The 24,756-nt window shown below is 45.1% G+C and overlaps 1 protein-coding gene across 4 annotated transcripts in view; it reads right to left on the reverse strand.

Moving 5' to 3' along the window:
* The window catches only part of TSNARE1 (t-SNARE domain containing 1), a 1,594,453-nt gene that overhangs the window by 308,634 nt on the left and 1,261,063 nt on the right, over positions 1-24,756 (reverse strand). For all 4 annotated transcript variants that reach the window (XM_069621720.1, XM_069621721.1, XM_069621722.1 and 1 more), the window contains one exon: positions 20,701-20,865. In XM_069621720.1, the coding sequence (XP_069477821.1) occupies positions 20,701-20,865 (165 nt within the window). The remainder of the gene's footprint in view (positions 1-20,700; positions 20,866-24,756) is intronic.

Here is a 24,756-nt window from a genome sequence, read left to right on the forward strand (position 1 = left end):
CATAGAGTAAGAGGGGTTGCGGATCAAGTACAGGGGGCACCATGTAGCCTGGGTCACACCTACGTTATATATTCACAGGCAACAGCTCCAATGATGGAGCAGGGTCTTGTGTGTGAGCCTTCGTGTGGCCCCACTCAGCGACTCTTCCAAACTTTAATGGAGGAACACTTCCAAGGCATACAACCCCAAAGCACAGCCAGCTACAGCCCTATTTTTTTTGTTGCGTCCTTGTGTAGCCAAACATGTGAGTGATGCAGAATCTCAGTGCATTGACTGAGCTGCAAGGGAGTCCTTTCTCTTAACTTAAGTGTGACAAAGATGTTGCATCACCCGCACACTTAATTCCACTGAGTGCTTAATCGAGAGGACTTTGAGGGTAAGGCCAGTCAACGTTATTTTGGAGGCTCCTTTATAGATCCAGAAGGGTTCGCCAGGGGCTGGTCAGGTTTAAGTCCAGCAAACTGCATAGGTCCCCAGCTGCAATAGCTCAAGAGTGATTTACCTCAATGAAGCAGTACCTCAGCATCACTCATGTTATTGGGCCTGTGAGGCAGCTTGGACTGCACCAGTGACACAGAGCTGTTGCAAACAAGACACCTGGCAGGGGTGCCTTTGTAATGAAGATGGTCAGTGAACATTCTTCTGTCTACTCTGGTGGAAAGTGCAGCATACGTGCCATTTCTGACAATTAGTCCGCAAGTTGATCATGAAACAGGATAGGCATAGAGCAATGCTACGTTATACAAACAAACAATAGCACGTCCAAAGAGGAAGACAACCCTATTGAAACAACGTGTGAGGCACACAACACGCCAGGGCCTGGCAGCCAAAAGATGATACCCATCTGATCGTTCATACCCGAGTGATCGGAAAGTCTACTGAATTCCGTTGCCAAGCTGTTGGGGTCAACCTGGCAGGTTCATGATTTAATCTGTTCTTCTATTTTTGCCATCATGAAGAGACAGCTGCTGAGTCCTTCACATTTCTCTCAACATAGGGCAGAGGTGTGGGGCACAACATCCCCGGGGGCATTCATTCAGACACTTACCTCAGCCGACTTTCACATGAAAGAAGGGCATTATGCTCCGGTGCGGCAAGCAGGAGCAAGCAGGCACTCACTCCATCCAGAAGAAAGAAAGCCAAGGTATACTGCCATGCAACCTCTGACGCCTTTTATCTGGGCCTTAAATGATCTTTTCATGCCTTGCAAAAGCAATTCCTTCATGTCAAAGCTCTGGTGCAGTACAGCTCCTCGGGCATGCCGCAGTGGGGTGGGGGTGGGGGGCATTTTAGTCACACAGAAGTTTTCTTTGAGGCACTTTACATACAATGCCAAATAAGTTTTTTGGAAACAACCCCCATAGCCAAAATGGATCCATTACGGGTTCCCTGCGGCCTTCGCAGCGGGTGGGGGTGCTAAGAGCAGGGAACACAGTCTAGGTAAAAGGGAGGTCTCCCCCCAGATTAGATCAACACAGAAAAAGAAAGCCAGGATGGGCTGTTATTGGGAAGGCATATGCAATGACGCAAACACTGGGAAGGAACAAGTTACTTACCTGTAACTGTTGTTCTCCATCATGGTTCTGGCATGGATTCACATGCTCATGAATATTCCCCGTCGTCAGGCTGGGAATCCTAGGTAAAGAAAAAAATCAGTATCAGTTTCGTTTCTGATCTGTCTTTCTTAGTAGTAACCAATCACTGATCTCTGGGTCATACTGCCGCCAGCCAATGACTGCCCTCTCCCTAAGCCCCTCCCCTGGCAGCCATCCTCAGATTTGGTAGCATGTAAAGTGGCAGTATGACCAAGTGAAGAGCCGCAGAGGGGAAGGAGGGAGGGTTTGCATGTGAATCCATGCTAGACCCATGCTGGAGAACAACAGTTACAGGTAAGTAACTTGTTCCTTCTCCAGCATGGGGTCTGGCATGGATTCACATGCTCATGAATATAAGAATACATAGCAGTATACACATGCACAACCACGGGAGGTGGCAACAGGCTCAACATCTCTTATCTCCTCACCAGGCTCACCTTAAGCGAACAGGTTGCGCAGCACTGCTTGGCCGACCCTGGACTCCTCCCTGGAGTCCCGATCGACGCAGTAGAATCTTGTGAGGGTGTGCGTCGACCTCCACGTAGCAGCCCTGCAGATGTCCAGCAGGGGCACACCAGACAGGAAAGCCGTGGTAGCAGCGATCGCTCTAGTCGAATGGGCTCTCGGACGGCCGGGCAGCGGTCAGTTTGCCAACCGGTGACAGTGCATGATGCAGCTGGAGAGCCATCTGGAAATGGAAGCATTCGAGAGAGCCTTCCCTTGATTCACAAATCCAAAGTTCACAAACAGCTGTGATGTCTTCCAAAAACTGTTTGTGCGGTACACGTAGAACTTCAGCACTCTAGCCACATCCAGCGAGTGCAAAATCCTCTCGGCCGGAGACGAAGGGAAGAAAACTGGTAACACCACGGGCTCGTTCAGGTGGAAGAGAAAGAGAGAGAAAGAGAGAGAGAGAGAGAGAGAGAGAGACAGAGAGAGAGAGAACCCTGATTCAGCCATCACCCCTTGCCTTCGGAAGTCTTCCCTACAGAAATGACTCATCATAAGGGTCAGAAGATACAAAATGCTTTCTCTGATGAAACACTTAATTTTGTTCATTGCCAAACTTAGTTTGCAAAATATTGTGATTTCCTATATTTCAGCATTCTTCTATGCTTTCTCATAATCTTTGGACTTTAGTCCGAAAATAATAACTCCTCCGTTCTCGGTCATGCACTCAGCCACATCACAATCCCGAAGCCGGCTTATCCCCCATCTCACCGCCGGCCGCTGTTTCCGTGTGCATGCTGGCCACGTTGTAGTTCCTTTCAGCACCATTAACCAATCCAGGCACCGGAGAACGAACCAGAGACCACCACATGTGCAGTTCAAGCCGCATTTTCAATGGAAGTTGCCCGCCCTGGCGACTGCAGGACACTCGTATAGCGCCTGCAGTCACGCCCAGGGAACGTGTGATGTCACGTACGCGTTCACTTCGGTGACCGCATAAATACACTCATGGTACAACACACGTCGCTTCGCAGCTGTGCTTCGCCGGTGTGTGTTGCGTTCTGGTTCGTTCGTTTTGCTTTTGCCCTTTTTCAAATTCTTGGCTTTATGACAATTATTCTGCTCCTGGACCACGTACCTTTTGGATTTGCCCACTGTTTTGTTCTATTGGATTGACCTCCTGGTGTTGACCTGGGACTGCCTAACTGATCGATTTAGGAACTGCCCTTGAAACACTCTCCTCCTGGTTTTGACTTTGGACTGCCCAGCAGATTGTTTTGGAACTGCCCACTGAACTCTGCACTTGGTATCGTCATTCCTTGAGGAGCTGTTTTTCTCTGTTGGATGGGGGCTGCTTCTTCCACTTCCACCCGAAGGAGCCCCACTGGCCGCTGGAACCTTGCCATCTGACCTGCACCACATTGGGTGGGATGTGGACTCCTGCACTGCTGGAACCCTGGTTTTCTACTCCCACTTCCATGTCAGCCACAATCTCCCACTAGGTAGGTGGACACTATATACTTGCACTTACATCTTTACACGTCTGCTCTGATCCTTACCTGATCTGTTTTCTCTTCAGCCTTGGCGACCCGGTGCCACCGTTCCAGCCACCTGTGGCCCTAAAGATCAGTCAATGAGTGCATTCACTCTCTCCAACTGGTACTTGTGGACGGAGGTATTCATACTCCACGCGACAATCACGCCTTGACATCCTCCCAGAACCCAATTCCCCCATCTAATGGGCCCATTAGATATAGATATGAATACATACAGCCTTCCTAACCCAAATCGTCCAATTGTTAATGTATACATGGCAAATGTTTAAATATTTTGCTAAAAGTATATTCATAGCTGGAATTTGTGCAATAATGTGTGTTACTTTTTTAACTCAAATTATACATAAACTAAAGAGGTAACTCCAATTTATGGGAATATATGTGCATTTACTAAGATTCAGACATTCTTAATTGTTGTAATTTCCTAATTTATGAGTTTCTTACAAATCTGTTTTTCTAGATTTCTTTAAATAAGTCCTTGTTTTTATAGCCAATAGCCACCCACTTCCCACCACCTCGCTTGCAAGCATGCATAGGCCTGTGCCTTTTTTTTTCTCCAACACAAGTAATGGATTTCAAAAACCCTTTTCATACTATTTACTACTCATTGCGACTCGCTGCACCCCATAACCATTACCTGCTTATCTAGCCTTCTAACCTCTCACCAGGAGAGAATCCACCTGATGACCACTACCTCCATACCCTAGCACAGACTCTTCACCACTCTGGCTCATCTCCCTCGCTTTAATACCCTCACCATGTCCCCCCAACCTTCCGGATTTCCGCACAATTCCACCGACCCACTTCCTACCGTCTGCCCTCACACTCCTTTCAAGCCCAACCCAACAGCAAAAGGATTCTGAGGCTCACCACACAGACAACAGATATTAATTAGCTGCCCACCGCCTACCCTACTACCAGCCATGCAGCCCTATATCCCACCGTCACCAAAAACAGCAAACTGGCAACCTGCACTGACCAGACCCCAGGGGTCCTTGTCCCAACCTCCATCCTTTCAACCCTGTAGAGGAACACACACCTGAATTCTAAAACCCTTGCTCATACATCTGCCTTCGCCAAATACAATACTCCTTGTTCCGTAGCCACCCGCACATGGATAACAGAACACCTGAAGCCTGCTGGAGATCCCCCCTAAGGCGAACCACACCAAACACAGACGCCAAACCTTACCCCAATTGCATAACACTGACCTTACCCAGACTGCTAGCCATCACTCTAAGGCATTAGCCACCCCAATCCAGGGTGCCCTCATCAATGCCAGAACACTCCCTGCACATGCATTAGATGTTGCTGATCTGATCAATGCAAATGCACTAGACTTCCTGGCCATTACTGAAACCTGGCTCCATGCTGCGTCTGGCCCAGCGCTGCTCCTGGCAGTGCCAGACAACTACTCTATATTCAGGACTGATAGACCTACAAGAAAAGTGGGGAGATGGGGTAGCAATTATAGCTAAAGACGATGAATATCTGGAAATCTCACCACACCACCTTTCAAGCAGGAGAAATACTATCAAAATGACCACATCACCAACCACCACGCTGAATGTCCACCTCATCTACAGACCTCTAGGTCCTATCTCCTCATTCGAGGAAGATGTAGCTCAACTCCTCTCCACCAATACCAAGACTAGCTCCCAGACCCTACTACTAGAAGATGTCAACCTGGGCTTCAATGACCCAAAGGACAACCATGCCCTTGCCTTGGCCAATACTATTTCAGCATTAGGTTATTGTCACTGGATCAACAAACACCCCACACCAAAGGTTAGCGGCACTCAACTGAAACATAAATATAACCTCTAACACCCACTGTCCATGGTCCAACCACCATATTATCAGGTTAAACATAGCCAAGAATCGGGAACCTGTATCCACCCTTCCCATGGCTCATGCAGCATTATCTAGAAACTCATGCAGCAAATAACATCCTCCCCCTTCTCCACCCTATCTCCACACACCTTAACACTCAAAAGAATGACCTATCAGACATGGTGGAACTATATAACCAAACTCTCCAAGTAGCCTTAGAAGAAATAGCGCCCCTATCATTGTGCAAAGCTAAACCACTAGCCCATCTAAAGACATGGTATACACCTAACTTGAAAACCTTGAGCAACACGAAAATAGTTGCAGAATCCTATTGGAAAAAATTCCTCTCAGAGCGGAACAAAGCTGCCTTCTCCACAGCCTCAGACAACTACAAACAGGCAATCATTCAAACCAAAAGTGCCACGCTTAATGAAAGAATTTTGCATGCCAAATCAGAGTCCAAGGAACTCTCTGCCATCTTGAGAGAACTTGAGTCCCCAGTGACACCACCAGAACTCTGCATCAAAGATAAGAGCTAGTGCTCTGTCATTCATAAAGCTCTACTAGACAAAATAGCCCTACTTCAAACTAAAATCGAAAAAAATAAATCAGTCTGAAGCCTGCACTATCGCAACTGATGCCTAGCCCAGTCGCCCGCTATACAGACGCACCTTTTCAATTTGTACCGGTCTTTAACACTGAAAGCGCCAAAATCATATCTAGTCTCAAAACCTCTAGATGTCAGGGAGACACCTGTCCTGCCTCACTCGTTAAAGACTGTGCGACTGAACCGACACCCTACATCACAAAATTAATGCCTCCTTCGAAAGCGGCATAGACCCTACCAACCTCAAAGATGCTTGGGTCTTCCCACTCCAAAAATAATCCACACTAGACCCCAACGTTCCGACTAGCTACCGTCAAATAACCACAGTGCCATTCCTACTCAAAATTCTGGAGCAGCCTATCTCCAGATTCAAAACCATTTGGAAACAATGTACCCAGCAATCTGGCTTCCGCCCTAGACATGGTACGGAGACAGCACTTCTAGATCTCAAAATACAAATGGATGAGCTGAAAGACCACGGAAACTTAGCACTCTTCCTCCTGCTAGACCCATCAGCAGCGTTGCAAGACCCAGAATATCAAAATATAGCAGGTTATCCAAAATAACGCCCTGAGAGCAGCTCTCAACATTCCAAAAATAACCCACATTTCATCGATCAGACGGAACACTCACTCACTACCTATACAGGAGAGAATCCGCTTAAAAAAACTCTTTAACCCACAAATGCCTACACAAGCAAGCAACTAAATATCTCAGACAAATCTACGCCCAAATATTCCAACAGACCTAACCGCTCACCTTATGAGCACTGCCTCATCACCCCACGATTCAAGCTGCAGAATGCAGGTGGCAGTAGCTTCCCAGTGGTAGCAACCAAACTATGGAACAACTTACCAGTTGATCTAAGGTCGGAAACCTCCTACTGGACCTTTTCGAAAACACCTTAAAACGTTGCTATTTACACAGGAGTTACAAAAATAACTGCACAAACTTAGTTCTCAACTAAGTCACAATCTACCGAGCACCACCTTACCTAAGTAACTAAAGAACTACTGTATTTGTCGTCTCTCACCTTAAACTCAGTAACTTAGTAAGCTTAAGACTAAACAACCACTGTATTTTATGTCACCTATGTAACCATGTAACTTGCATATCTATGTAACCTTACATGCCGGTATGGAACCTGAAACACCACCTTGTTTGCTGCCAAGAACAGCGCCTAGATGCACTATATAAACTGCAAAATAAATAATGAAATAGATAAGATAGATTTTGATCGATTTTGTATTTTTCTGCTGTAAGAAACACATGCTGGACAACCCCATTTTTAAAACCTTTTTATCTTTAATAATGAACAGAAGAGTGTCAGAATGTTCAACCTTTAGGGAACTGTTGCGGGGATGCAAACAGCGAAGGAGCATACACTGTAAACCGCAGGTAAGGACAGGGTTCATTACATAAACATAATGTAGGTGAGGGGTAATAGTGAGGAAGGCTAAAAATAAAAATGCTTGACTTGATATTTCTGTCAATTACTTTCTAACAAAATAAATGAGGTCAGTACATTTTGGACAGTAAAGTCCACATCAGAAAGCAGCTATGTCTTAATGGAGGACAAAGGGGGCCCCACCTCTCTACCTAATGAAATGTAATCAGTGCACCTGTTTTACAAAACATAACTAGCACATACTGTGATATTATCTAGTGCAATGTGAAGGTTTGGAATCAGCTGCCTGGCTGTTGTTCACAACTAGGATCTGCTCTTATCAAAAAATCCTGGTCTGCATTCTGTGTTCACTGCAGTGCATAAGGCGCTTTGTGCGTCACATGGATTTCCAACCATGAAACATCATACTTCACAACTACAGTTTCACAGTGTTTTATTCAGATGCATAAGATATCGGTTTGGATAACAGACTATAGAGTCAAGGCAAATATTCTGGAAGCACTACAGCACACATTAATAAATCGAATAACTTAAAATGGGGTTCTCCAGGTGCTCCCCTAAGCTCAAAACAATGGGATCTTTTAACTTAAAATGTATTGAATCCATTCCTAAAAGTAACTGCCCTTGCAGGCTTGCCCTATTCCAACAACTAAAGCCCAAAGGTTATTTACAGCAAAGCGCACATCTATTGTTTATAAATCCCCTTCACCCTCCAGGCTAGCCGTAATCTCAGAAGAGGTTTCCAAGTAAGGTCTGCAAAAGTATTCATAAACCTCTCCTTATGAAGTCCATCTCTAATCTAGAAAACACAAATAATCCAGATGCTTTCCTGGGCAGTCTCTTCCTGGGATTCACTCACAGCTTTGCCGTCTGAAGGATCTCTGGTCAGCACAGATACATTGGACCTCTCTATGGCTTATTGTTCCTTTAACAAAGAAATCTTCTTGGGTCTCTCCACAACCTGTTATTCCCTCTGGCATCTCGTAGGCCTCGCCACGACCTTTGCTTCTCTCAGCACATCACTGGACGGTAATGGGCGTTTCTCCTCCCCCCATTCAGCGTCCTTTTCAGTTAGACTATGTTATACCCTTCCTCCTAAGTGTGAACGTTCTCAAGCTGGCCGCCGTCAGGCCTACCTTCTGGTATCAGGTTTGGTAGTAAAATATGCCCTACGCCCCACTCTCCAATGCCATACTAACGCTTCGGTCTTCGGGCATACCTTTGCCAGAGCAACAGCTGCACAGTGGATAGTAAATGAGCCAATTATTCCCAGGTAGTTTTCCCGCGGTGTATCCAGGGAGTGGATGAAAGCCAGCCTGCTAAAAGCCATGTATTTCCCTTTACTGATGTTTTCCATCCTGGCTGACAGCTGAGAACTACACCCACCAACATCCTTCAGACGCCCTTCGATTGACATCAGTTTTGAGCATGTGTAGGACATAGAAGATTAGGGGCTTCACCTTGAACAACTTCTCAGCCAAGGTGTTTATTTGCTATAAACCTCAGGGTCCCAGGCAAGCTTTTCAAGATCTCTTCAACCTATGGATTAGTATACAAAGCCATAGGAGGTCAAATTTGGGAGAGGTCTTTGATATTTCAAAAGGGCCTGAATATTTACACTTTTTAGACACATTGTCAGCCCATGAAATTAATTATATGAAGGATTCTCGGTCGCATAATAAATGCAATGCTTTAGACCCAATTATTTCCCAGAATCTAACTTTGGACCTGATCACAAACAGCTCAGTGGTTTGGTGAGGTGACCACCTTAGATTCCTGAGTAAACTGACTAGAATCCACTGCCAAACTTAATTTAAGTTCCAGATCAAACATCAAACTGCTATCCTGAGAACGCCTCTCTTACAATGTCTAGAGCTACAAATGGGCCTTTCTACTTCCTACACTGATTTTGACGATGCCTTACAGGAGTTTTTTTTTAAAGCCAGTAACACAATTTTTCCATGCAAGAAAGTAGTAGGAACAGGAGGAAAGAAAATAACTGGTACATCCTACAACTTAATTCTTTTTTTTAAAAAGTTGCAGGCAGCCTTAGACAAACTGTTATTTAGGAACTGGGAACCTTCTGAGATACTTTTTAATTTTGACACAGTCGTTAATACTGACACAATTTCTCATTCAATGCAACTCTGGCCGACCTGCTGCAAATACGATGTACTACCATAGCATTAGCTTCAAAGATGCATTGCAGAATAGCTAGTACACTACATCAGTCCTTTTGTTAACCTCTCCTTATCTCGCGCAAAGGCTCACAGTTATTTGAAGCAGTCAGTTTTGACTGCCTTGTGAAAAAAAACTTCAGGCCCTGCCTGGTTGAACAGTTATAGACTTATTGCTGGTCTTACATGCTCGTCTCCTGTTTGTCATAACTGAATAATTCCCTATGTTCCAAGTCATACACTTCGCTTTTCAAAGCAACTCCTACCTACTATCCCCCATTTCAATATACCACATGAGGAAGCAGAACTTATTCTGTCAAATGTACTCCTTACAATCTTTGCATTGGCCTAAAAACCTTCATTTAAATAGTCTTCACAGTTTTCCCTGGACTCTCCCTTATGCTTATTTTTTTTAATAAGAACCAGAGCGCCTAGACGCAATTAAGATTACAAATCACCAAATCAAAATCCGTCCGATTAATAGTCGGCCACAAGACTTTAAACATGGACCAGGCCATCTGTGTCATTTTGTTTTTGTAAATTCAACTTTATTAACTTTTTCAGTATTACAAAATAGGTATAGGCCGAAGCCACAGTGCAGTAACCCAACACAGCATCTAGCACAGGCCAAATTGCACAATACCCTCAACTATCCCACCACCCCATCCCCCTACCCTCACCCTCCTTGTATAGAGTGCACCTCCATCAAACACTATTAAATTCATAGACAATCATATTCCGTTCAAACCCGGCCTGTATGTAAACCTACCCTCTATGTATCCTCCTCCTCCTTGTTTCCCTCAACCACTACTAAAATCAGGGCACTTAAAACCTCCCCACATCTAACCACTCCAGCCTCCATTGTGGCCTTCTTTCAGCAACCACAACCGTGGGGGACATGTACCTCGCCCGAAAGTCACCTCATCCCGTCTCGATGTTGGCCCCACTGTCGTGAATGGCCGCCATCATTCTTTACATCACAAATATTCTTTGCAGTATTTACCCATTCCTGTTTACCATGGGGGCAATAACCTCTTCTAGTGCATTGCTTAACAAGCGCACCCCGTTAATAGCAAACAGTGGCCCATGTGTGGCAGGTTATTATACTTCCCCCGACTACCCTCCAAACCAAACAAGACCAACATGGGTGTCCTAGTCCAGAGAATCCCATCTAGTTCCTTGATCCATCCCAACACTTCATCCAAGAAGACCTGTACCCTGTCACAGCCAACAATCCGCTCTCGCCCCACACATGCCAGAAAAGCAGACTAGCCACCGGAAACATTTATTTCTGTTATTTTTTATCTGCAAATGTGGCTAGACATTCCTTTGCGGTGTTCAGCGTTCTCATAGCAAGCAGGGTTTGCAGTTTCACATGACAGCAAGCAGTAGGATCCTTGCTCTGAAAAAAAGTACAGTGCTTTCTTGGCATTCTCGCAGAATAATTCCTGCCTGCGCTCAGCATTCTCTGAGCTCCTACGGTTCGCCATTCCTTCAGCAGTCAAGTATGTTAAAGGAATGCAGTTTGATTTAACTTCACAACAATCATTCCCTGCAGACTGCGCTTTCAATACCGTTCCAGTATGATAGTTTAGGATGCACTTACAATTGCCGTTTTCTCTACTTTAAGAGCGTGACCATTTTGGGGCATGATAGAGCCTATTGTCATAAGTCATATTTTTAAGATTAGTAAGTTTGAATGAACTAAAGAAAAGCTTCATCTCTGAGGGGAGGGTCCATCACGGGAATTCTGCCCCAACCACACTCTGGGAGGAAAATCGGGTAGCAGCTGGACCAACCTAGTGTCCTGTGTCCCGGCCCTTCTCCAACGAACCACGTTGTTCAGTATGGTGCAAATCTTGTACCAGGTTCTACTTTCTTTGAAGAATATACTGATCACATGCTACAACCAACGTTGAAATGAACATGCCAGAATGGTTCACTCATTGCAGAGATCTGTGTTCCTATGGTCGCTTCAAACAAGGATTGTAAAACAACGGGGTAGCCATCCCCAATGAAGAGCATACATCATGAGTGAAGAGAGGTGAATGTGCGGCCAAACTTGAAACTTTGGAAAAAAGTGACAAGGCTTATTTATATCTTGACTTTGCAGTCGAATGGTGCTGTGATAGTAGACGAATCGTATCTCACTGTATAGTATTATAGTATTCCCTTCTGTGAAATGGTTCACCTGCTCTTTCTTTTCATGTAGGCCTTTTGAGTTGAAGGGGTCCCTAGACAATAAAGCTGACCAAATGTCAAAGATCTCTGGCAGGCTTCACTTTAGGTCTGCTTACTCGACACAACAAGGTGTCCTTTTTCTGTACAATTTTAAATGTTCTTCTGTAAATGTGTCAAGCAATTACTATATTCATGTGACATTATCACACAATTTTTTTGGGTGTATTTAAAGCTTTGAAATACAGTATTTAAACCCCTCTGAGATTTGAGCAGTCCACATCAATTAGTACTCTAGTACGTGTATACCCACCTTGATGAAGGATAAAACAAAAGCTGAAGTAGAATCACTCTCCTTTTGCATTACATGGATACAAAATGTTTTCATGCTGTTACCATGTGATCTGTGCACATTCCAGGTCAGGTTTTCAAAACAGGTCAGATCTACAAAACAGGGTATTACTTTAGTTAATGAAAGTTAAACATTCACAAATAACTGTACCTTGGCTTTATAACGAACTGTGAAACAATATCGTCTTGCAGCTTCACCAGTCTGTGATCCTGGCAAACTCGTTTGCGACAAAATCTGTAAACTGTTAAAGATGTCCGTCCCTAAATATTTCAAATTTTCCACCCCTAAGAGCAATTCTTTTCTCAAGATGCACTTAAAAAAAGTGTCTCACTCCTGGTTTAACTGGCTATAGTATCACATCATGTTGAAAAATAGTGAGCATTAATTAACATACAGCACAGCAAACGTTAATTTGTGCTTTTGCCTTGTAGGGCAACGCAAACTGAAAACCATGGCCCTATTCTAATCTCTATACACGTTTGGATGCGTCCACCTTCTTGGTAACTTCTAGTCTGCATCCTCGGTCTAGGTTATGGTATGGGTATCATACTTGTTCCTTTCAAGTTGTCTCCTATGGCCTTGTAATATGTACCATTTTCATGTGGATAATGACCTGCGTCCTACATCTGTATGACAGTCTGTATATCTTCCTTGCAACACTTTTGTTCAATTGTGGCCTCTGCATGTTGCCCTTGAAATGCCACCTTTTTATTATTCTGACTCCAGCAACAGGATGAATGATTTCCTGACTATAAAGATTATCTTCACTTCCAAAAGATGTTCAATTCATGCTGTTGGCAAATGGCATCTCACAAGTCTTCCAAGGAGCAGGCAGAGAGACAAAGACCAAAGATATTCAGCTATAAAAAGGCTGACTACTTGAGCCCACCAGAAAAGGCTTTGTGGAGGGCATTATGGAAATTCCCCTCATCGCGTTCGGAGGACGTGAAATCGAAAAGTGTACAGGAATATCATCAATTTCAGTCTCTCAGATTGTTATTAAATATTGAGGTTGGCATGAGGTCCAGCGTGTGTTAGGATGGAGTCCTCCTTGCAGAAGAACTATAGAAGTAGCATAGACATGCCCTCTCAGCTGGAATTACTTGCCCAGAGTTATTGGATGGAAAAATGTTGATTGAACAGTCGCGCAGATGAGCTGGACAGTGGTTACAGGTTGAAATACGTGTTATCATTCAGACATGCAGGTAGGGTTAGAGGAGACAACTTAGGGGGGAAATGTGCGCTTGCATCATAGAAGCGCCTCTGCAAACACACAGCTGGAAATAAGTGTATTTTTGCTGCAAATTGCTAGGAGCCCCTGGCAGGCAAGTCAAGAGCGGTACTTGTGATGTTCGTTTTTCAGTATGCTTTCTGACCGCATATCCCTTAATTGTGTAGGTGCTATAATCTGCTTCGGGCTAGTGGTCTATTAGCAGTCTCAGACCCCCAGACGTTTGCAAATAATGAAGGAACAACATTAACACTCACCAAGAGCAGATCCTGCAGTTTTAAAGGAGAATCTGAATTAGCAGGGAGAAACACCAATATTGTTTCAGAGATGGTGGACAAATTGTATGCAAAGAGAATACCTCTCCTTGAACATGTTTAGAACACTCGTGATGGGGACTTTACAACTTAAATACACACAAATGTTTCCACACAAATGTTGTCTCAAGAGGATAGCTCAAGGGCAACGTGGCATGACGAATTTGAGCACGACAGGTTCGATCCCCGGGTCCGCACTTAGAAACCTCTGGGTATTAAGCACGTTATGTTATAAATAACCCATCATATCATATATACATAGAGTAGGCCAAAGTGTTTTATTCTCTCAAACAGAAAGTAATGAGGATGCCCCGCAGAAAGTTAACAGCCATACTCTTGTGTTTCTTCCTTTGGTGGACTTCAAACTTTGCACCTTCTTAGTTAAGTGACCAGTTTACTTAGCATCATATATTTAGGATAGAGAACGGGACAAAAATCTGGAAGGAAAACACTGCAGCTCAGTCTTCACATAACATCAATGATGTCCTCAGCACCCTGCAGTGTGACCAAGACTTTAATGCAGGGTAGGTAGTTTCTTGGATAGTTATTGGGAAAAGCAATGTTGTGATACTTCTATTTAAGGGCTAGATGTGACTTCTAACTCAACCACCTCTCCATCAAATAGTGGTTTGTTTTTCTGCTGATCAAAGCATCTTTTTTCGATTTGTTGTAAAATAGGTATAGCAGTTCTATATCACGTGCTCAGTTAATACACACAAGTGTAGAAACACACAACCTAAACACTTTGCAATAAGTGGACAAAATCATACCTTTTGCATCATGTGGGGCCATGCAAAAATAGAACCGCTTGGCATAAAGGGCCTGTGCTTTGGTGGCAGTGGGCTTAGAGACCTGGCAAGCAGAGTTCAGGTCATCTCACATGCAGTGGGCTTCCAGACCTGGCAAGTAGAGTTCAGACCATCTCACATGCAGTGGACTTCCAGACCTGGCAAGTAGAGTTCAGGCCATCTCACATACAGTAGACTTCCAGACCTGGCAAGTAGAGTCCAGGCCATCTCACATGCAGTGGACTTCCAGACCTGGCAAATAGAGCTCAGGTCATCGCACATGCAGTGGGCTTCCAGACCTGGCAAGTAGAGTTCAGGTCATCTCACATGCAGTGAGATTGGATACCTGGCAAGTAGAGTTCAGGCCATCTCACATGCAGTGGACTTCCAGACCTGGCAAGCAGAGTCCAGGCCATCTCACATGCAGTGGACTTCCAGACCTGGCAAATAGAGCTCAGGTCATCGCACATGCAGTGGGCTTCCAGACCTGGCAAGTAGAGTTCAGGCCATCTCACATGCAGTGGGCTTCCAGACCTGGCAAGTAGAGTTCAGGCCATCTCACATGCAGTGGACTTCCAGACCTGGCAAGCAGAGTTCAGGTCATCTCACATGCAGTGGACTTCCAGACCTGGCAATTAGAGCTCAGGTCATCTCACATGCAGTGGGCTTCCAGACCTGGCGAGTTCAGGTCATCTCACATGCAGTGGGCTTGGATACCTGGCAAGCAGAGTTCAGGTCATCTCACATGCAGTGGGCTTGGATACCTGGCAAGCAGAGTTCAGGTCATCTCACATGCAGTGGACTTCCAGACCTGGCAAGCAGAGTTCAGGTCATCTCACATGCAGTGGACTTCCAGACCTGGCAAGCAGAGTTCAGGTCATCTCACATGCAGTGGGCTTCCAGACCTGGCAAGCAGAGTTCAGGTCATCTCACATGCAGTGGACTTCCAGACCTGGCAAGCAGAGTTCAGGTCATCTCACATGCAGTGGGCTTCCAGACCTGGCAAGCAGAGTTCAGGTCATCTCACATGCAGTGGGCTTGGATACCTGGCAAGCAGAGTTCAGGTCATCTCACATGCAGTGTATTTCCAGACCTGGCAAGCAGAGTTCAGGTCATCTCACATGTCTGCGCCTTTGGCCACATGATGGCAGATCATACATTACCATTTGCTTCGCATGATGCCCCTTGATCCTGTCCAATCACGCTTTCCTTCTCTTTGCACCCCCACCCCCATCATTGCTTAATGGAAGGCACGTGCGGGTGGAAAGAGGATACTTGATGAAGGAGCGTGTTCCGTGGCAGCTGCGGGGACAGCGCGCACCTACTGCGCATTGATTTTCAGAGTGTGTTTTTCTGCTGCTAAATCAACACGCCGTTCTGCTGTGACAGGAGCAGATCTGCTCTTTAAATTGGCTGTCAGCAGTTTCCTTTATCTTCCTCCTGAAGCTTGTTTTTTCATATCTCACTTGGTTTTTACATTAGGAAAAATATGAAAACAGTGTATGGTACGGTAGCTGCGCGCGGATCCTAGAGCAGGAAGTGCTCATCTGTCTCGTGGATCACCCCTGAAGCAGGGGCCCGGGCATGGTTGGTTCTGAAACCTGTTCCGGTCTGGTCTTTCCATGTGACCGCGAACATTGTGCTTTACTTGGGGAATGGTGAACAAATAGGCACTACAAAAAGAAAAAAGCGCTACAGATGCAGTGATCGAAGTGAGCGGGAACGGTCGGGAGTGGTGTTCCACTACTTTTCTTTTTAAGACCATATTCACCTTTCTATACAGAGGATTTATCCATTCATGTCCCCTTGCAAGTGTAAAGTTGTAATAGGAGCCTTAGTTCTAGTCACAGACTATTGCAATGCTCCAGTTGCAACACACATGTTGCACTCTGCTTCCACCTACCCTCTCCCTTGCAGAGACCACAGATCCACTACATTTTCCGGTGCACTTCTACCACTGAACAGATGAACAGACTGAAATGAAAATAGGAGAGTACACAGGAGAGTTAGGAGAGTTTTAGGATTATCCACTGTCTTGTCTTCACTTCCAGAACAAAACAAAAATCACTATTCTTCCAAACAGACAAGCAAGCCTGAAGCGCATTACATCCTGCAGGAATTGCGCTCCACTGCAGCATGTCTATGCTAGTGTGCAGCACACTCCTACGTCCCAGCTCCAGCCAGACTGGAAATCAGCATCGATGATTTGCTTGCAACCACTCTGCAGCAAGGTTGCATACCTTTTTGGGGCCTTTTGATCTGTTTCTGATTTGCCACATTTTAGGAATTCTTTCATCTCCTGGTTTCTAGTAATCCCACGATTCTGTTCGGGACTCATGAACTCCTTTGCTGGAGTTTTCCTTTTCTTCATTAGGCCCCCGCGGCCCTTGATTAGGAGTTTCTAGCCGCTGACTGTCGCTTCGGTTATCTGGATCCATCCATGTGTCTATTAAAGGAAGGCTATGTCTTTTGTATAACCCCCTATCTGGACTTTTCTTCTTCTTTAATGTTCTCCTTTTTAGGGGTATAAGCTTCTTGTACTGAGAGACTCTTGTTTGAATGCCTTGAAATTACAACTCCTAGGCCTCTCGACTGACCTAGTATGGCAACGCTGTCTGTGTATTGGAACAAGTAGGGAAGGTTTGGCCTTATCTAGTTTTATCCGGAACCTCCATCTTGAATAGATATATATCTGCTGTTACCATGATGTCCCAAGATATAGATATAGGTTAAAGATATAGGTTAATTTGCTGCTACTGCGCTTGCTCTTGTTTGTTCTTGTAATTTTTTAATTCTCTTAACCCTCTGTAATACTCTAAATATGTAACTACGTAAATTTATAACTGTGTATCTATTTATACTATGTGTTGATTCTATGTGTTGATGTTTTTTGTAAAGGTTTAATAAAACCATATACAAATAAAAAATAAAAAAAAAAAAAGCTTCTTGTTTGCCCCCTCTTAGGATTCCCTTATCTCCTGGTTTCTAGTCATCCTGCCTTCTGTTTAGGTATATTGCGTAGTGCCGTGGAGCTCGATCACCCTCCTCCCTCTCCTTATTGAAAACCGCCTACCTGTTGCTCCACTGTCTTATTCCCTGGAGGAAGCATTTGCTCTGTCTCCGAAGAAACCTTCTTGTCCTGGATGTCAGCTCCTGGTTTCCTGTTGCGGCTCACTTCTCTGCGGCTCTCTTCTCTCTGTACTTCAGTCTCTCGCGTTGGTCATGGTTTGGTCACTCGACAGAGACCTGGGAGCTGTGTCCCTTCGGCACACTTGGGCTCGGCAGCGCTGTACGGTCTCCCCCGGCCTATCATGTAGAGGTTGTTGGTCTTGCCTCCAGGCTGCGACTGCTCCGCAGTACATGGCATCCTCTGGGTTAGCAGGACGCCAGCTCCCTTCTGCTCTCAGGTAAGGGCTATGTCCCTTATATGTCTGCTTCTACATGAAAGAACTCCATTGCATTGGTCCTGGGGCTTCTTTAAGAAACGGTCAGCTACCAAGCAACACATTATATAAATACCATCATCTGCTCTCATGTACACAGAAAATACACAGGGTCTAAGGGAAATGTTACAACCTTGTTCGACTGGAAGTGCTTGTCCCCCTAAGGGTGAATCACTCCTAGGGATATCCTGCGTGCTCTAAATCCTAGGGAGAGTGTTGCATAGTATGCTCACCTCCCTGGTCTCATAGGGGTGGTTCCTCCTTGGGGAGAAGAGATGAATTCCCTGGATGTGTTACAACTCATCACCCAACTGATTACAGAGGTATTACCCAAATTGACCTTTTACAATTGACCTAATTATAGTGGTCCTAATTGATCTTCTGCACAATTAACCTTTATATTATTTTAGTTATTTTGTGTATGTATTGGGTTGGTTTTGGATTATAAATAATATAAGGGGATTGGGTGGGAGGGGCTGCGGGGGGTTTCCCACTGCATATATGTCTTAATTGACCTTTTAAATTAGGTCAATTCTCCAGAGGTCAATTGTGAAAAGGTCAATTAGTATACAACCATTACAACAGCCTTTCCCTTTTCTCCGCAACCTCTCGCCCCTTGCATCTCCTCCAACCCTCTGAATATGCATGCTATGAAAGAAAGGACTGTATAGAATTGTGCAAATATATTGGGTTTCACCCTCCAACTCTGTATTAACATGATCTTATTGCTAAAAGAACATACTTTCTCATTTGAAATGTTGGACTTCGCCTCTGCTACAACAAACATACAAGTACCTTATACAGGGCTCTCCAGGCATTCCTCCTCTACAGCTCAGGGGTTGTTGCCTATCTCGGAGCGTGAAGAACGTGCCCATTCCTGATAAAGATCCGAAAATAATACTGACTGAGTGGCACCAGCTTGGAAGAAGGAGGGTGTGAAGGATGTGTCAACTAATGCAAGGCTTGGAAAGCCACCACAAAAGAGGGATAAATAAACAAACAAACCAAATGAAATAAAAGTAAAAAATAAATACAAAGTAAGCAGAAAGGTGTGAAATACCAGAGGCAGCAGTTAACGGTAAAAAAGTGTTAACAAGTGAGCAATGACACGTAAAGAATATGACGTCATATTCAATTAAATGTTTACTAATTCAGCTACACAAAAGATATAGAACATTTTATTCTTCGCTAAACACTAAAGGCCAACCAGTTTATTATTGTATGAAACAACAAAATCATAAATAGGCCGGGATCCTCCACACTGCAAAGCGCAGATGTGCGTAATTTGCCCATGGGTCTCAGAGGTCCTTAATATGAATGATTTGGTTCGTAAAACTAACTTAAGACAATGTTCATTGACTTTCCTGGCAGTACTTCTGCAGAGAGACAAACTTTGATCCACAACAGCATGCGCAATATGGTTGTGAGAGGCTGACTCCTGTATCCAATCTCTTGTATTCATTGACACATGTACATTCATGGGCAACATACGCCATGGACAAGGATCGACACTTTAAAGCTATTACAATAGGTATTCAGTACAGTACAAAAGCATAGTAAAATAACGTAAGGACATACAGAAATCAAAATAAGGACTATATGAGGAGGGTCTAAAAGCAGGTCTCGGGTATTTGGTAACCCAATAAGCTGGAGCACAAGCATGAGCTACCTCTGATGAACAAAGAGCTAGTACACAGCGCTTACAAACTCAACTTCCACATGTAATGACAACTACATCTTTTTTCCATTATATAGGACCCATTATGATTTCAATGTCTCCTAGTTGTGACCTAATGCTCCATTATACATAGTCCCAAACATCCAGAGTCCATGTCACGTAGGTATATTTCTGTGGTGCCAATTGGCCTGGGTCAGGGGTTGCTCCTGGTAGCTTTTGGTATCAAGCCAACCAGGCTCTTCAAGGCTTCAAGAAGAGTTAAATAGATGCAGCAATTGTAAACCATGACATCACCTGGAGCAGAGACCATCTTCCAGTAAAGATTATAAGCAGCCATACTCTGCCACGTATTGTCTATCGTTCATGTGGCCATTCCCCACGGTTGCATCAGAGTTGCGTTTACTAGTTGGTCAATGATATAGTCGAAACATTTTTTCAAAATGTAGACCACTTTCAGTAGAACCTATATTTCATATTATCATGCAAACACAACTTCATGATGGTGCATGGATTAAAATACATCATTTGGAGTCACTGAATCGATTTTCTTGCTACAAATAAAAATATTTCTGAAAAATATCTATGCCTTAAAGTACAATTCATAACTCATCCGAAGGTACCAACATACTCTAGCCGGTGACTGATAGAAGCTCGATTTATTTCCTGCATATGCCTCATCAATAATGTGAATTGGTACACACATGGTAATGCCATTTTAATTTAATTGTGATCTTTGGTACCTCTAATCAATGCAATAACCAAGCCAGTTTTCCAATGTGATCAAGCGGGCATTCATGACGCATCTTTCCACCCAGAACACAAATCTTATATTGATGAGTATGAAGCCTATGCCCAAGGGGTTCATATGCAGAGGCCGGGCAGATAGCTGCATGGCCACTCACTCCAAGGATACAAGGTACAGGCTCCTTTCGGCAGATGGGGACCCTTACATTGTCATTTCATATCAACAGACCATTCATGGTCTGTAAGACTACAATGGCTCCTCAGATAAAGATCTGCTTCCTTCCCCCCCCACCCCGGCAATCCTGCTCCGCGTCACCCCACTGATGCTCTAGGGGTGATTAAGTACCTCAATTTGCTGCAGGGCTTCCTCGCGCTGGCGTATCACCTCCAGATCCTCCTCTGTGACTTCAGAGAGCAAGGCTTGCTCCTGGCTTTGGCCCTGCCAAGTCCTGTCGCCGCCATTGAAGATCTTTTCGTCATCTGCCAGATCAGAGAATGGGACCTTTGGACTCTGGGGCACAGAAGAAAAATGGATCCCATTATAACCACTGTTTTCCTCGAAATGTCAAAGTACAAAAACCACTGGCCCAAAGCGCTAGAGTGTAAGGAAACCATCGCAGACATAAGGCATAGTCCAAAAGTTATATAACAGGGCATAAACAACAGACAACCAAAACTCAAGCGTAGCTTCCCATCTGCTCTTGATGCATTAAAACCACAAGTCAGATAAAAAGAGCATCGGGCTTTGATGTAAAGTACAATATTCTATTTGTATTGAAATTGAAATGCTATGAGCAAGACACAGCCTCCAAGGTCGACATGCAAAACGAATTACAGTTTTACAAAGAAGGAGCCACTCCCTTACATAGTTCACACATTCTGGTTATGTGAGATTACAAAAGAACAAACCACTCAGATACTAAAAAGCTGTTCTGGCTTTGCCTAGCATGGAAAGATGTATGGAATGGTGTGTGTCTAGACCAAGAACCAATTGGGTCAGGCTCAAGCGTACGGAATAAAATGGGATCAACAGAGACTGCCATAAATAACTAACTGATCAATTAAAGATGCCCAAACAAACTACGTTTTCTTTGAGAAATATAACTTTAAGGTGCTGGCAATGGGCCTGTAACGTTTCGCCTATACCCCAACAATTGTTACTTGAGACCGGTTAGCAATAACCCTGACTTCCCCCTGGGCTTGGCAAGAATGGCACACAAGGCGTGGGAAACTGACAATATTCTCAGGGCGGGGCATTATTTCAGGGTTCTCGACATTCGTCACTTCCGGAAAGCAAACACAATTCTATTGCAGCATAAACGGCAGGATAGATGCACCCAGCTATGTTTCTGGATCTTCTCTCAAATTAATCCTGTTATTAACAGTCAGAAACTCACCAATTTTGAGAGTTTGGTACAGCAACCCCCAGACTAGAGCTTGGTTTCCTTATATTACAAGGTCATGTAGACAATATCCAGGAGAAATGCACTTCTATGACTATTTGGGTGAAGTATCTAGGGAAACTATTTTGGGGGATCCGTGGGAAGAAGTATGTAGCATAGCAGCCACCTCATCTACATATGTCCAGACAGTCACCTCCCCGACTCTGATGCAGGGATACTGGAATGTCAATTCCATGCCTGCGAGAGGGGCGCGGATAGGAAAGGAAGGAGAAAGGGGACTAGGGGTGTGGGGGTGGTCAAGAGAACGGAGCACCATCCTCCACGTCACAAGCCTATCACTTGTTTTGAATCTCGATAACCACATATCCCCCAAACCCGTTGATTGCATAGGCAGTTAAAAAGAATGCATCCTTTGATATGAAATGATAGGATATGAATGCATGAAAGTCATCCCTTCCAATACAGGATGCTGCAGCACGTGCTCCAAGCTCAGTCACCCGCTGCATTGGCTCCATGGCAGCAGACGCCTGGGAACGGTGATAAATCTACACCGGTTAGTCCAAGTAGACAAACTGGTGCTGCTTATGCAAAGTTAAGCTGTTTGGTTGTCCTCCCGTGATGGAGCAACTATATAGACTGCGGATGATGTAAAAAAAAAAGAGTCATTTTTCTGCAAGAGCATGCTAAGGAACGTGCCATCGGATGTCTAAGCCCAGACAAAAGAGAAGAAATGCAAGCTTTGGAGAATGGACGCGTCCCTAGTGGGCGGAGGTGGACTCTGCGTCTGTGGAACCGTTTGTTGATGGTGATTCTAGTTGTTATTCCTGGGTATTGTTTTTCTGAAGAAAGGCACAGCTTTGGCTGCGCAGCTCCCTCCATCACTGCCCCATTGTGTAGATCACTCGCCTCTTCTGCCAGCCCAGACTCCAAGATGCAGCGCAGTCTATTAAGTAAAATAGAGAAGTACTTGCAGGAGGATGGATGGGGCGCTGGGTGCGGGTGGATGGATGGAACATCCATTTGTTATTTCATTAGCTGGGGAACTAGCGTGACGCTAATAAATGATGCTTTGCCGGGGACACAGACCGTATGGATGGCGGGGAGCCGTTCAGAAGGCCCCGGCATTCCGGGATGCACGCAACATAAATGTCTGCGCACCGCGGTGTCTCGGCTTATGAATTTGCGGAGTCCATGAATAATACAACTGCGGCACAGCCGGCGCTCTCCTGGGAGCAAGGATCATCAGTGCTAGCCAGAAGCAAAGGGGGCTTCGAACAATTCCTCAACACATCTTTTCAGAGTGCGAGCGAGGAGGCCTGGGCCATCGCTCATCTTGGAGGTTGCAGCTGGAACGCACATCCACATACATTACCTTCAGGAACTCCCCCAAGGTGCACGCCAGCAGCCAAGCCGGGGAGTTCCATCACTCCAGGAATATAAATTAGTGTCTAATTATGAGCTATGCCTGGCTCTCCTTTTTTCCATGATGCAGAGAGGATGGATCGTGGAGGCCAGCACAGGGGAAATTGTACAGTAATGGATTCTAATGTGGATTCCGACACCGAATGCCTGCAGAATCTTTAGAGAATGACAAGGCTACATTTACTGGCGATTATAGACAGCAAACTCAAAACGACACATTTGAAAGGATGTGGTCGACTCAGACGCCCAGAAAATTGGGGTAGCTAAAAGAAAGCTCCCATTGAAAATGCCCCGTCACCACAGCTATCATTAGTGCTAGGTCAGGGTCCCAACACACACAAGTCGCTGAACACGATGAGCCCATAGGCCGCCCCTTAAGCTGAAGACTAGAATTCATATGCTTACTTTTCATGTTTGAGACTTCTGGCTTGGAAACCAAGATGACAGTATTTTCTGCTCATTAAAAAGATCTACTGGTGCAGTCGCTTACACAAGAAACTCAACTAAATCGGGGCGAGGGGAGGGCATGTCGTGGTTGCCAGCATGCCTTGAAGAGCTCCCATGCCTGAACAATTACTAGGCTACATGTGAGTAAGTATAATATAGCCTCGAAAACATTCTTTCCAAAGAGGTTGAGACCAACAGAGGATGTTACACTGGGGAGTTGCTAGGTCTGGAAAAGACCCGGGGCTAAGCTGATGTCGGAACTGTTGGGACTGGGGGCTAGCTAGTCTTTTGGCTGTAGCTCCTGAGATTCTATCTGGGGCTACAACCAAAAGATCAGGGGCTATAGCCCCCTTAGCCCCCCCCTAGCAACGCCCCTGGTGTTACATGAAGCACAAGCATCAACCACTTGTTACCTAGCAGCCCTTATCTTATTGTTATTTATCAACAATACACATGCAAACTTATATCTGCTGTGCATGCAATGGCATGCCAACGTTCCACTTTGGAATGCCATCGCGTGCACACTGGTTGTGACCCTTGGCAGTTGGCTCCAACTGGCATAACAACTCTGGGCTTGCTGGTGTACAGACCTTGATGGGGTCTCGTTATCAAATGAACTCCTTAATACTTCACCATTGTGGCATAATGGTATTACTTACCAAATGAAAAGTGGCAACGAAGATCCGGATTTAGGAAGACCCTGTGTGGCGTCCAGCTGCCATGATCCATGTGGCATCCAGCTACCATGATCCGTGCGACATCCAGCTGCCATGATCTGTGGTGCCCATAATGGGTAAGGGCGACCGGAGGGTCGAGGGCTAGTTGTGTTGCGCGGGCTAGTTGTGTTGCGCCAGTACCTTATCAGCTGCGGTACAGTCGCCAGCAGGCAATCAAATGAAAAAGGGATGGAGAGGGTGAGTCACATCCCCCTTCTATACCGGAGTTCAAGGTACCAGTTATTCTTGCCACATTTGTGAGGAGCTTTCCCAAATGATATCCTGAGCTGCGTAGCTCGTCCGGGACCCCCTGATTGAAGTCTTCTGTCTCAGGCGGATGTGTCCTGTCAGGGATTGTGGTGGCTGGGGTGTAGTGGAGGCACACGTGCTGTTGTGAGGTCCCAATAAGTCATG

The sequence above is a fragment of the Ambystoma mexicanum genome, chromosome 5q (genome assembly GCF_040938575.1).
Source record: "Ambystoma mexicanum isolate Mex_15411 chromosome 5q, UKY_AmexF1_1, whole genome shotgun sequence".
Classification (NCBI taxonomy): domain Eukaryota; kingdom Metazoa; phylum Chordata; class Amphibia; order Caudata; family Ambystomatidae; genus Ambystoma; species Ambystoma mexicanum.